A 13502-nucleotide genomic window follows, 5' to 3' on the forward strand; every position below is an offset into this window, starting at 1 on the left:
TTTACTTACAACTTTATTGCCACTTTTTCAAAACACCAAAACACAGGTTTCAGCCAGTTCTACAGTGAGGATAAGTATGGCCGTGAGTGCTGTCATTCAGTATGACTGGTCTTCTGTGCTTACAACTTCACTCCTGGCATCTGGTCTGATCTTTAGTTCACTAGCTACATTGTTTCTGTGTGGTCCTACTGGACTCGGTTTCGAGCCGACTCCAGGAGTCCAGTTTTTTTTATTTAGCAGAGACATACAACTTTAACTGAACTGGATGACCTTTTTAAACATTGACACATGCTGTCATGCTAACAGTAATAGACATACAATTGCCACACCTGCTTTTCTGTTACAACTGCTAGATGTTACCTAATTATCAGAGTTATAATTATAATGATAGTGATATAAGTGATAATGACCCCAAAGGACGATAAAAGGTCACCTACTAAACAATAGTTATGGACTGATAACAACTGATAACGGTCTAATGAATGACGTGATCTGTGTGACACCCATAGTAGAACATGTCCTGTACACTTCTTTATTACTGCAACACTTCCAGTAAAGCAACTGAACACATCTTCTATCAGTGAAAATGTGCAGTGTGTGCCAAAAAGCCGAAAAAAGGCAGGGCTCATAAAACATAATTTTTCATACTGTGGGTCACATGGTGCAAACCATTTCAGAATATGCCTTATTTTCCTGTAGCGGCTATAAGCCTTATGAAAGTTTAATGAGCAGGAAAAAACTGGTAATGTATCCTTTGCTCTAAATCAACATGAACTGCTTCAACTGTATAGAGAAGGGAAGCACTGTGAGTGTGTCTCTGTCCAAGTCCTTCTCCAGTGTCTCAGTGGTCATAAACATCATCAGGCGGACAGGTCACACGGACCATCTGCCTCAACTATGTTACAAATATTTCTACTGCAGTCTTTCTTGTTTCTCTGGCCTTTAAACTACCAGTTCAGTGCACCTTTTTCATTTAACAATTTCCCTGGGCGGCCGTGAAAGCTCCCTGCCCCAGACTCTCTTTCTGTCCTCCCTCCATGTTTTTTTTTCCGAGTGGTCATAAACAAAAATCCCCGTGAGCAGGGACTTTATTCCTGTGACAGGGCCGAGGGCATGGAATTCATCAGTCGCTTTGACTGAATTACACCTCGGCTCAGCTCAAGGTCAAAGCAATTACTGGACTTTCACTCCCAGTCTGACCTCCCCCGTCTCCCGTCTCTATACTCTCACCCTCACAAATCTCCACTTTTCTTATTCATTGTGACCCCACATCCTTCTCCCTCATTGCTCTGTTCGGTCTTTCTCTCTGGCACCCATGCAAGGCTTTTTGTTTTTCTTTCCTGCTCTTTTCTTTTTCTAAAGTTTTGAATTTGTCTTTTTTTTTCTACTTGACACGTTTCTCACAGAAAATTGTTAATGTTTAAAACTTTTTTAGTGTCTTGTATGACCTGATTTAAACAGTAGACTCTTAAAATTGTTTTAAAGTTAGAGTTGTAACCTTGTGCCTGCTAGTACTTTATCCCAGGACTTGGTTAGCAGCAGCCTGATGGTCTGAGTATAAATCAGACCCTGATTTGATATCTAAGATGGACTCCAACAGACTGGGTTGATTGGAGGCCGCTGCAGTACAGGGTTTCAAGGTGATTTACTCCAGACTCATTGCTGGTTACACAGGAAGTCTGCAGCTCTGATTATCTCCACTTACATTATCATTACAGTCATAGGTGAACAGTTATGCTAAGTATTGTTTTTGACTGGTGATTAATCATAGCAAGTGTTTGATTACAATGATTGTGGCTTGTTAACCTGCTAACAACATGCTGTCAGATCTCATTGCAATGACAAAGTAACTGACAGGTTTTGTATAAAAGGCATTCATCACACCTACTTCAATGCAAGTACTAATGGTTTACCACATATTTACAAGGACATTAATACAATTGAAGCAATAATAATATAAAAATCAAAATCTGAGCCATTTACACGTATTTAATTTTATTCAGTGGAGGTTGTAGCTTTTTGTTTTATTCAGCACCTAAAGAGGGAGCAAGACACAATGCAAAGAAACACGAAGCAGTCCTTCAGAAAAAGGGCAGATCACAAATACACTCCTGTATATGAGAACAATCTCCAGATTTTTAGTTTCTCTGAGATCTCTCAACTGGACATACCTGGTCCTGGGTGCTGTCCAAAACCCTACAAATGTATAGTAAACTAAAGATGGTGATTACAGTTCTTATGAATTCAAATGATACACAGTTTTCAGGGGAATCTCCAGTGCAGCACAATCAGGGGATGGTGGCACAATTACATTTCTACAGTATATAGATTTTATTGCGGTGTAATGGCATTTCATTAATAGTCAAAAACATGAAATATACTGTATGAAATATAAAAAGAAAAAGAATGAGTACTCAGTTGAGCACATAATGATCTTTGCTGTCTTCACAAATGCAGCTAAAGAAAGGTTTGAAGCTGCAGTTTGATCAGTTATCCGTAGCTTGCTTTGAAACATAAAAGCTGCATTCATCACTTAACATTTGAAAAACTTTTCTTTTCTTAAACACCCAAAGAACAGAGATGGTGATTTACCCCAAGTGATATGGAAAGAAATAACAATCACCAGCACCTGAATTACAGACAGAGGACTCAGAAAAGGGATAAAATAGTGCCCTGATGGTAGAAAACCGTGATTACACAAGGCCTCAAAGTGATATTGAGTTGCAGACTTTAAAACATCATCCTCAGATTCACTTCAAATGCAAATTCAAAGGGCTTTCTTCTCCTATAGCTAAACCTCTGTTTTCAAAAGTGCTTTCATGCCAGTTGATGTATTTTCGTTGTAATGACAACATCTAATTTCTTATCTCAGCTTGAAAGGATTTTTTTTTCTTGTTTTCTCATGTCGTAACATGTTTGCTTTATTTTCCTTTATTTTTTTTTACATTACATTAATGATTTAAATGACTTGTTTTCAATCAGTGGCATCATCCATAATGACAAACTACCTCCAAGTTAAATGGCTTGCTAAACAGATAAACAAATCAATAAGCGGTACATTAGCACTTTAAAAAGGGATGATCTGTGGGCGTGCTTTTGCTCATATTTTTCGCAAATAAAAACAAGTTCTTATGCTTATATAGGTTTGCAGCACACACTTTAATTGTGTGTCTGGCATAAAGAAAAAAAAAGTCAGAAATTTGCTTCGTTCTACAGTCATTATTAATTGACAGCTGTTTGGAAGTTTGCTGCAAACAGAGAGGTTTACCAAGATGAAGCACAACACTGATCAATGCTGACTAATGTGACAATATTTCCTCAGGTGAATGTGTCATATATTACACCTGACATTGTAGTGATGGATTACATGGCCCTCAGGCTATAATATCTTGGAGGAAAGACGCGTAAAGAATCATTTGGCAGACAATGACAAGTAGCAAAGTGCAGAAAATAAAGATGTACAAACAGTAATGTGGCTACACGTCTGTAAAACATTAAGCTACAGAATGTGAAAAGTGTTTAATTTTATTTTTAAAGCTCTAAAATGTACTTTCTCAATAAACATCTTACCGGGAGTGATGGGACCTTACATCAACACATTTTTTGTCAAAGGTAAAACTGATTGACTGACTGTTAAATGTATTAAAAGCAGAATGCAATACATACATACATACATACATACATACATACATACAATACAAACCTTTTTTTGCTACAAGTTATACAAAGACAACATGTGAAATGTTTATTTTTTTTATATTTGCTCTTAAAAACCATCTTGGAAAAGTTGGGACAGAGGCAAATGGAAAAGCAGTGTAATGTCAATAAAAAGCACCCAACAGAACAACTAACAAGTAATTATGTTTTTAACTAGGTTTATTTTCAGTAGATCAGTATCAGTAACTCATCTTCACCATTTACTGATTCCAAAACCAGCACTAAATGGCAGTGATCTTCGGGTGCCACTGCTTTACAAACAGACACAATTCTATATTGTAATGACTGCACAAACTCAGGAAGCAGTTTCAGTGAAAACAGATTGTCACTGCATATACAAATTCAAGTTAAAATTCTACTGTGCAAAGAAACAACCAGAAAGGCTGGATGTGGAAAATTGTCCTACGGTCTGACATGTCAAAATTTGAAATTATTTTTATTTCTCATTTTTAAATGCAGCACCTGTAATAGAGCTGGAATGCATTAGTGCACCTGGCAGGAGTAATGTACATGTCTGCGAAAGCTTGATTACTGCTGAATGATATAGACAGGCTTTGCAGCAGCATGCAGTACACATTGGTATGAGAATTCTTACAGTGGATATTCACTTGGTGAAGTCCTTGATGCAGGTAACTTGAACACATGATGGATACTCGTCTGAGTTCTGCATTAGAGTAATAGTAATAGTAATGGTAATCAAATATCTGGGTAAAAACTTGAACATGGCATGATCAATGCTTCTCCTTATAAACATGTGGTTACAAGCGCTTGTGATAACCTTGATTCCTCATGGGCAGATAAGAGTACTCATGTTCCTTAGTCATTCATTAGTTTGGCAACAAGGAGTCAATAGGAAGCGGTTACTCACAAAACCTGAGTGGCAGGCAGAGTTCAGTTGATGAACGTAGCGTGGTCCGAATCATAGTCGGCGATGATGAACTTGATGCAGGATGGAAAGTCGCGGTGGGAAAGTGGACGACCTGCCAGGGAACTGCGGCAAGACCTGGGTTTAAATAGCCAGGGGAACAGGTTTAAACAATAGGAGTGGTGATTAATGGTAAAGCTGGGAACAGGAACTGGAGGAAAAGGGCGACTGTGGCGCAGGAAGGTAGAGCGGTTGTCCACCAATCTCACAGTTGGTTCAATCCTCGGCTCCTCCAGTCACATGGCGAAGTGTCCTTGACACTGAATCCCAACTTAGTTGCTCCCGGTGAGCATTGGCCAGCTGCATAGCAGTGTAAAGTGCTTTGAGTGCCAATAGGTAGAAAAGTGCTATATACTGTAAGTGCAGACCATTTACCATTAACAAAGCAAATGTCTTGAACAGGTATCGGGCCAGATCATGACAGGCACAGCGAGCATGTCAGAGTTTCTGCAAGGCCCCATCAGAGAGGATGGATGGGCTTTGGAACATTCATAAACCATCTGGATCAGGATAGTGAATCAGAGTGGCTCAGCTTTCCAGAGGTCTGACTGAGTCAACTTGCAGTCATTCCTGTGCAGGGCCTTTTTCCAGAGTCACATCATCATACTGGCCTGTACTTCCTCCAGCCTTGCTTGTAACTCTCCCTCAACCATTTGACCCCTGTCTCTCCCCTGGGCAATCATGAAGCCTGGGAACACTTTCCCTCTAACTAGCACAGCACACTATCCCGGAGCTGTGATTCAGCCTGACTAACCACCTCCTGTGCCATCCACTCCTGTTCCATGAACATCTAAAATTATAAAGCAATAGATTGTGTTTAATAACAGTGGCTGTAGTTTTTGCTGTTGATACATATAAAAAAAACAACAACATGGAATTTTCTTTCTATATAAACACCAGGATTTTAATTGGCCACAATTCCATTAAGCTGCATGTTAAAACCTTGATATTGCTACAGTACCTTTGCCAATAGCCATTATCAAAATCCCCAAACATTATTTTGGAATGTAGAATGCACTGCTCTGTTGTTTTGAACACAGAAGCTCTGTTTAATGTGAAGTATTCCAGTGTTGCACACATTTGTTTATTTGTGAAACGTCTGAATTAATCAGATGGTTTGAAATAATGTTAAAAACACATTAAATATGAAAATATTGAATATTAAGTTGCAATTTGCGAATAGCAAGCTTCCTAGAGGAGATATAAGATTTGTTTATTTCAAATGTGTTAATGGTTTTGCTATAAGGGAACACAGGTTGTTATTACAGAAGTTAGCTGGAAGGACAAGTAAATTACAATATAATTGGACAGATGATACTGCATTGCTCTAGGCTGCATATCCATGTCACAGGTGGTTGATAAATAAGCCACTGGTATGTGTGTGTGTGTGTGTGTTTGTTCCACATTTTGACCGAAGCTGTGAATTTTATCCGACTGAGCTACAACGTATTGGCCCAGTCATCCATCTGTTCCACAGCTTCAGTGCAATTGTAATGGCATTAGTGCAGTGTTGATCTTTTATTAGACACCTTTCCCCAAAGTCCCCAGGCTCATTTTCCTTTATTATACGGAGTCTGGAAAGACAATACAGAGACATCACACTGCCATACATGTCAAGGCAACACTTCATTCCAAAGTGAGTGACTGATAAATCAACAGCAGTGAGACCATTGAGGGGAATGGGGAAGAAATGGTGCAGGCTGACAATGTGTCTGCCTCTGCCTGCTCAGGCCATGCTGTTTCTATTCAGCTGTTATATAATAACATTTCTAGTAATTGTGCGCAAAATATACATAATATACATTTTGCAACATATACATATTTTACATATACATATTTATATACATAATTAGTTTAACAAGCTTCATAACACCTTTCAGCGCATTCTTTTTAAATATGTCATCCTCTAACGTAAGTGCATTAATTCTCCATCATTGCTCTCATATAATGGTCTTGGCCTCTAGATGTAGTGGAGACCAAAAGGGAGCTAAAAGGAATCTAGTTAATATTGCAATTGAATTCATTAGGTGAACACAAGTAACCTGAATGTTCCGCATTTACTGGAAATATAAACAGCCTGTATGCTGTGAGCTTTAAATATTGTACATGTTTTTGCTTCTTTTTTGTATAAATATGTTTATCATATTGAACTTTTCATATTGAAGTCAGACTTATTGAATGGCACTGGCAGCAGTACAGAGATATTTGCCTCTTAATCCTCTGGAGTTTAGGGTGTATCTGGTCGTTTCTGAATAATTTTGATTTGAACTTAACCTTAAAACTGTTTACCATGCCAATAGTTGGTGTAATTATTTTCAGCACAACCTAAAACAACCAACACAGTTTTTTCTTTTTTTTCTTTTTTTTGTACTGTATTAACACATTGGCTCTAAAATCACACAAGAAGGATAAAGGCATAGTATGAATTTCTTGTATTTTTTTAACATCTTTGTGATCCAGCAGAATAAAAAAAATTAAAAAAAAGGAAGCATCATTGATGCATCATAATTTGCACAATTTAACACATCTGAATCATTTATCATAACTCTTGTTTTACTGGGCTTATCAATGCCATAAAAACTGGCATAGAGTTTGACGTCTGCACTTTCGACATTCAAAGAAATCAAGCTGCTCTTTTACTCTGGAAAATTCCTTCTTTATTAGTACATTTTGTCATTTGATAGTACTTTGATAATAATACTATAAAAAAAAAGGCCTGTGCAGAGTGTGGCATCTTAGCACACAGTACAAGTATGTAGCAGAGCAGGAAGAGATTGATTTTGAGCCTAATGCAACCATAGCTTAAAGCTAGTGTGCAACATTTTTCTTTTTTTTTTTTTTTATTGGAATAACAATACGGAGAGGTCAAAACATCTAGCGTTTGACTCTGAGTCAGAGCTTAGCACACTGTAACTTCAAGTCTCATATTGGATCTTAATATAAATAATCAGCTATGGCAAAATTTACAAGTTAATTAACTACATTTAATTGTTTCAACCGCACTTCATAGTTTTTATTTGTAGTTTTTGCTAATATCACCGTTTTAATTCCAACCTCCACTTACAAAATGAAAAATGTCAGTGTGTAAGACTCTTCTAGGCAGAGCATAACTTCTTGTTAGTGTAGAAGATGATCGAAAGACTTTGCACTCCAGGAAAACACAGAGAGACTGGATGATGGTAGCCTAGCCACAGACAAAGATGAGTCTCTCTTGAATGGGCGTAATAGTGTCTGAATAGTCACCTACAGTAGATTGTTGAGAGTGTTTGGAGTCAGAACGTATGACAAACCACTTAAAGCCTTATTGTTCCCACTGGTAACTGAGGGGAAACTCTGGTGTCTTATCATGTGATGACATGTGAGTGCAGTGGGAAACACTACATCAGCAAAACAGCAAAGCCTTTTTTAAACATGTTTAATATTCACAAGCTGTACACCTACCAACCTTAAAAGGCTACAAGACTGAGGAAACTGTTCACACTACATTTCTATTAGTTCAGTATCCGTTTATCTCATTATTTCTTTATTAGCAGCTAAATAAGCTAAATTTAATTATTAAAAAAATATAATTTACACAATGAACATTAAACTCCAGCTGTTGTTTGGTCTTTCCTGTTATATCTGCCAATCTTCTTTGCAGCACTCTCTGTATCTCTCTCTATCTTATACACTGTCACCATCTTCCCATCCATCGGTATGATGCTTCAGATATAGATTTTATATTTGCTGTCATGGCTACTGGGACAGCAGCCCTCTTTTGCTCAGGCCTTCTCCTTGGCCAGCAGTGTCACTTACAAATCTTTGTGATTTCTTTGTAGAATGTGTGTTCACTGCTGTCACACCTTCCACTTTAACATCTGACAGAACATGAATGGCAGCAGAACTTTGACAGAGCCACTCAAGCTAGAGAAAGTCACCTTGATGGAATCCAGTCACAGTAACACAAGCTCAGATACACTCAGTGCTAAATGCCTGTGTCATTACTATTCATTAATTTAGGTTTGGTACATACATTTATGTTCAGGATGAATTGTAATACCTTAGCAGATTATCTGACTATCACTATCATTATATTCATTTTTATGTGTGACACTGTAGTTTGAGACCATATGGACCAGGTGGCAAAAAACTAGTTTGGCATAGTTTGACATAGACCCCTTTCGTTTGTTGGATTCAAGAATAGCCAGTTTGGTCCTGAAAAAATACAGTTTTCGTCAATTTCTTATCCACAAAAACAAAGATGATGACATGAAATTATTCAAAGGGAGAAAGATTTTTTCTATTATTTACATTAGTCTTTATATGTGTTATCTATCCTTTTCACTAGCCAGGATCATCATCCTCGTGTATAGAGTTTCCTTCCAAAATATTGAAAAATTGAACAAAGAAAGCCAGATAACATTAATACCATAACCAGTGTTAGACATTGAATGCTCCCATTTTTCATTGAACTAATTGAACCATGTTGCAAATAAAGAATGTTAGAGTTGTTAACTTTAAATCTCACTTGACTAACTATTTATCTCTGCGTTCATTAGGATTATGGTTAGATTTGGATGTTATTTGGAAATACATAAAATATATATTTAGAAAAAAGAAAATATAAGCAAAAATTATTATTGGGACACAGACAATGAGAGAGAAGCTTATGGAAAAATTGAATGAGAATATAAGACAGTAATGCAGGACTGAAAGACAAGAGAGGATTTAATTGGAAAGAATAGAGAGAGGATGGGAGGAACAGAGGATAAGGAAGGAAGGAAGGGATGGAGTAGAGGAAGTGTGATTATCTTAGGAAGTATGGGCTGAATAGATGAGCATATGACTATTTTAATTGGACAAGTGTGTTTTTGACTCTCAGCTCCTTTTTTTCAAGATCTTTATTAAGAGCATTCTTGTCACTTTTCTCTCTGTCCTCAGCTGTGACTCCCTTGTGCCTGATCCAGTCCGCCTCACTCCCATTCTTATTGTGTGTCCCTTCCTCTGTCTTTGATTTTTTATTCCCCTCTTGTCGTTTCGTGCTATTCACTGTCTTTTCAGCTCTATTGCTTTTTCTGTTCATCCCCTTCTTCTTGTCTCAGGTTGCGGACTCATACTTGTCGTTTCTCCTCTCCCCCCTCTCCTCCACAAATGTCCTTTTTCTCTCTTTTGTCCTTACCTGACCAGCTTCCCCAACTCAAACCTCCCTCTTCCTCTGTTGTGTTCTCTCAGTGTTGTGAAAACATTCATGAAAATGTAATGTGCATTTAAACATTGGTAAATCACTGTCATTTTGTGCTATTACCATAATTACCATAAAACAAACAAGACCATTACAGGAAGATTTGCATCTCTTACTGGCACTCATAAGGCACTTTATATTACATGATATTGAGGATGCCATAAAATGAAGGGTACTGTTAGGCAGGAAGGCTTTTCTTTTAGCCTAAATCGAACCAAAACATTTAGAGGTTCTGATAATGACAGATGGTGGATGGAGTGAAAGAAAATGATGGAGAAAATTACCTGCAACATGTTTATCTAGAAAGTGGGGAATGTGTAATTACTGGCTTCCTTGCAATTGAGCTTCGGTTAAGGTTGGAAAAACATGGCCAACATCGGCAAAGCTTCTTATCTAAGTATGTAGTGGTTTCTCAGTGGAAAAATGGATAAGTACTCTACTCTTTAGTGTTTTAAAATACTTTCAAAAGTGACTCAGTTGTGTAGTGTGATAAGAAATACTGTGCATACAGTGTGTAACTGAAGCTGCCTTCTTCCACTTACCTTTCCGCCACCTGCCTGGCTCCTGCCTGCCTACATTTACATTTACATTTTACATTTAGTCATTTAGCAGACGCTTTTATCTAAAGCGACTTACACGTGAGGTACAAGGCAAGCAAAAATCTAAGTCAAGGAGAAAAACATCAAAGCAAAGTGCAATCAGAAAAGTGTTCACATTTCATGAGATGCAGTTGTTTTTTAAATAGATTTAAGTGCATAGGAAGGGGCAGAAGAGTTCTGTTTCGGCAGCTTTTTGAAAATTGGGAGCGAGTTTGCTGAGCGTGCAGAGTTTGGCAGCTCTTTCCACCATCGTGGGATCATTGTGCTGAAGAGTTTTGCCTGGTGTCTTGTGTGCTTTGCTGGGACCACCAGACATCATTTGTTGGCAGACCACAGCAATTAGATTTGTCTCATTTGACTTTTTTAATGGAGTGCTTAATTTTGGAATAAAATTAAAACTTAAATTTTATAATATTGAAATTTCCATATTCCTTACTGTGGTGCTAGAGTGTGAACCACAGTGATGCTGGTCTGTAATATGGCATGTGGCATCTGACGGGCTATAAAAATAAGTACAATTTACTTGGCATGACTATAAAAATCTGATTATCTATAATTTCAAATTATTAATTAGCTGGCTGGAAAAAGTTTTAAAAATTACCCTAGCATGACTATAAAAATCTGGGAAAACTTTAAGATGTAATGACAATGCAGGAAGGACATGTGCTGCAGGACATGTAGGCCACATCCATAAGTAAGCAGTCTGTGGAAAAAGTTAAATAGTCTGCATTCCAAAAGTGGAAATACACTATTTTTTAAAATCAAATACACTCAAATAAGGTGTTATTCTTTGAATCATTAAGGTTGTATGCCTTCAGCAACTAGACAAGTTGCCGTTGACATAAATGTCTTTCCAGAGTAGTATTCTAAATGGACAATTTTGCCATATTTATGGAAATCCCCGGAATGTGATCCTAAGATTTTTTTGAATTGAGGTTGTACTTTTTCACCAGATTTATGCACTCCTAAATTGCTTTTAGTGATATTTCCATGTTGGCACATATATTTATGCCTTGTATGACCTAAAGGTGCTTGTTCACTGGCAACTGGACTTGAAATAGTTGAACTCATTGAACTTTTGTTGAACTGTCCAGAAAAACTTAAAATCTAGTTTATTTTTTTTAGCCTATCCTCCCAGTTTTGTTCAACCGGTGGACACGAATTCCTAATACTGTTGTCTCCCACCCTACACGACTGAATCTTTATTAGCACACCAGCTTGTGTGTTTTTTGTCCTTCTTCCCTTTCATATACATATTGTATCTGTGTGTCCATCTGTTTGTGAGTTTGTTTGTGTATGTGAGAAGGATGAAGTGAGCTCTGAGGCTGGAGATGCTGCAGAACCCCCAGGCTGCTCTGAAGAAAAGATGGACACTGAGTTGTAAAGTTTAGTTTTCATCCGTATACACACAAACACCCAGGCAACCACTTTTCAATGCACACATCACCCTCGCACACTTGTTCTCTCTCCACACTACCCCAGGGAAGAGAGGAGGCTTTCAAGGCGACTGTGGAAACTTCAGTGAAGCAGAAAAAAGCTCTTTTTTTTTTTTGGCAGATCCCAAACTGAGTCGGTTGTGTGTTTATGTGTGTGGTTAAAAGAGGAGGACACAAAAAGATTGAGGAGGGGAGAAAAACAAAGGCTCTAATTAAAACAGAGAGGCACAGTTGGACGTTTGACCTTACTTTTAATCAACTGCTGTGCCACACTGAATCTGTCATCTGTCTTCCTGTTTTTTGCTCAAAGATTTTATCTGATGCATTACAATGGATAATGGGTTGTGAAGTCCATAAAGTGGCTGTAATTTTACAGAGACTGAAGAAACTGCTGCTTGCTGTGTGGTTGCAGAGTGAGATTCCTCTCTAGAAGGACAGACGACACCAAATCACAGAATCATTTGGTCCTGATAAGAGACATACTTTGTCCTGGCTCTCAAGCCTTTGAAAAGTAGAGCACACTTTGCTGTCCTTGGATGAGACTACTCACTCTCAGTCATGTTCATTTTAGCCTGTTTCATGCTTCCTTTCCCCCTTTTTTATAGTTATACCTTTAGTGACAAATTACATCTTGTATCTCTGCCTTTGTCTCTCTTTCTCCACAGGGAGATGAGGTACTGACTGTCATTAAAACTAAAGCTCAGTGGCCGGCGTGGCAGCCGCTCAACCTGTAAGTATCACTCAGTGTCAGGTCCGCTTCTGTGTATGTGAAACATGACTGAAAAACTCAATGACAGAGACAGCTTACTAGCACCTGATCGGGACATCATCATTTAGTGGGCCTTTACTTGTTCTCATCAGCTCATTCAGTAGTGAACCTTGTACCTTCTAGAAAGTTCAGTAGGGTGTTATTATGCACTATAGTGTGTCCGGCTATTATTGTCACGGTTACAAATTAAACACTGGGCAACGGCATCTGTGCCCGTCCTCCTTCCTGAGCAGGCTGTCACTGTCTTTAAACTACGCATACTCTTCTGTCAGAATTACTACAGCCATATTGTCACTCCATCCATCAACAAAAGGCGGGCCTTTCATTATTTGTGGGGTGGACATGGCTTGACCAAAGACTAATGACATTGTCAATAAACAATGGTTATAACATGAGTCACATTACTGCACGTTAGCAGTTTATAAATTATAGACATGCATTGAGCAACAGTCTGTGAAGGGAATTAATATCCAGAAAACTAAAATTCACACACAACATAAATCCCGCCCCCAGTAAAGGCTTTAAAACAGGTGCTTTAACAATGCAAACCTAATGACAAATGAGGATTAGTGAAGAAAATAATTAGAAAGACAAAGAGTACATTTTTAAAAAACAATTTGCCTTTTAGCGATCTCTCTCAGTATAGATGACTAATTCTTTGTTAGTTGGAAGTGAATATTATCATTAAAATGTCCTTTACTTCACCTCTGAACTTGTGTGTCCGATCCCTCAGGCCAACTTCATAAGATGAGCTTTCTGATTGTGTATCATACAGTGTAGCGCTTAAAATGAATTTTTGCACAAACCAGTTTAAGGTTCCAATATCACTGCATGA

The 13502-nt window shown here is 38.0% G+C and overlaps 1 protein-coding gene across 1 annotated transcript in view; it reads left to right on the forward strand.

Annotated features, from left to right (window-relative positions):
• Positions 1-13502, forward strand: part of spon1b (spondin 1b) — an 85570-nt gene that overhangs the window by 50696 nt on the left and 21372 nt on the right. Inside the window, exon 7 of the mRNA XM_067501381.1 lies at positions 12564-12628. Within this exon, the coding sequence (XP_067357482.1) occupies positions 12564-12628 (65 nt within the window). The remainder of the gene's footprint in view (positions 1-12563; positions 12629-13502) is intronic.

This window comes from Channa argus, chromosome 4, assembly GCF_033026475.1.
Source record: "Channa argus isolate prfri chromosome 4, Channa argus male v1.0, whole genome shotgun sequence".
NCBI lineage: Eukaryota > Metazoa > Chordata > Actinopteri > Anabantiformes > Channidae > Channa > Channa argus.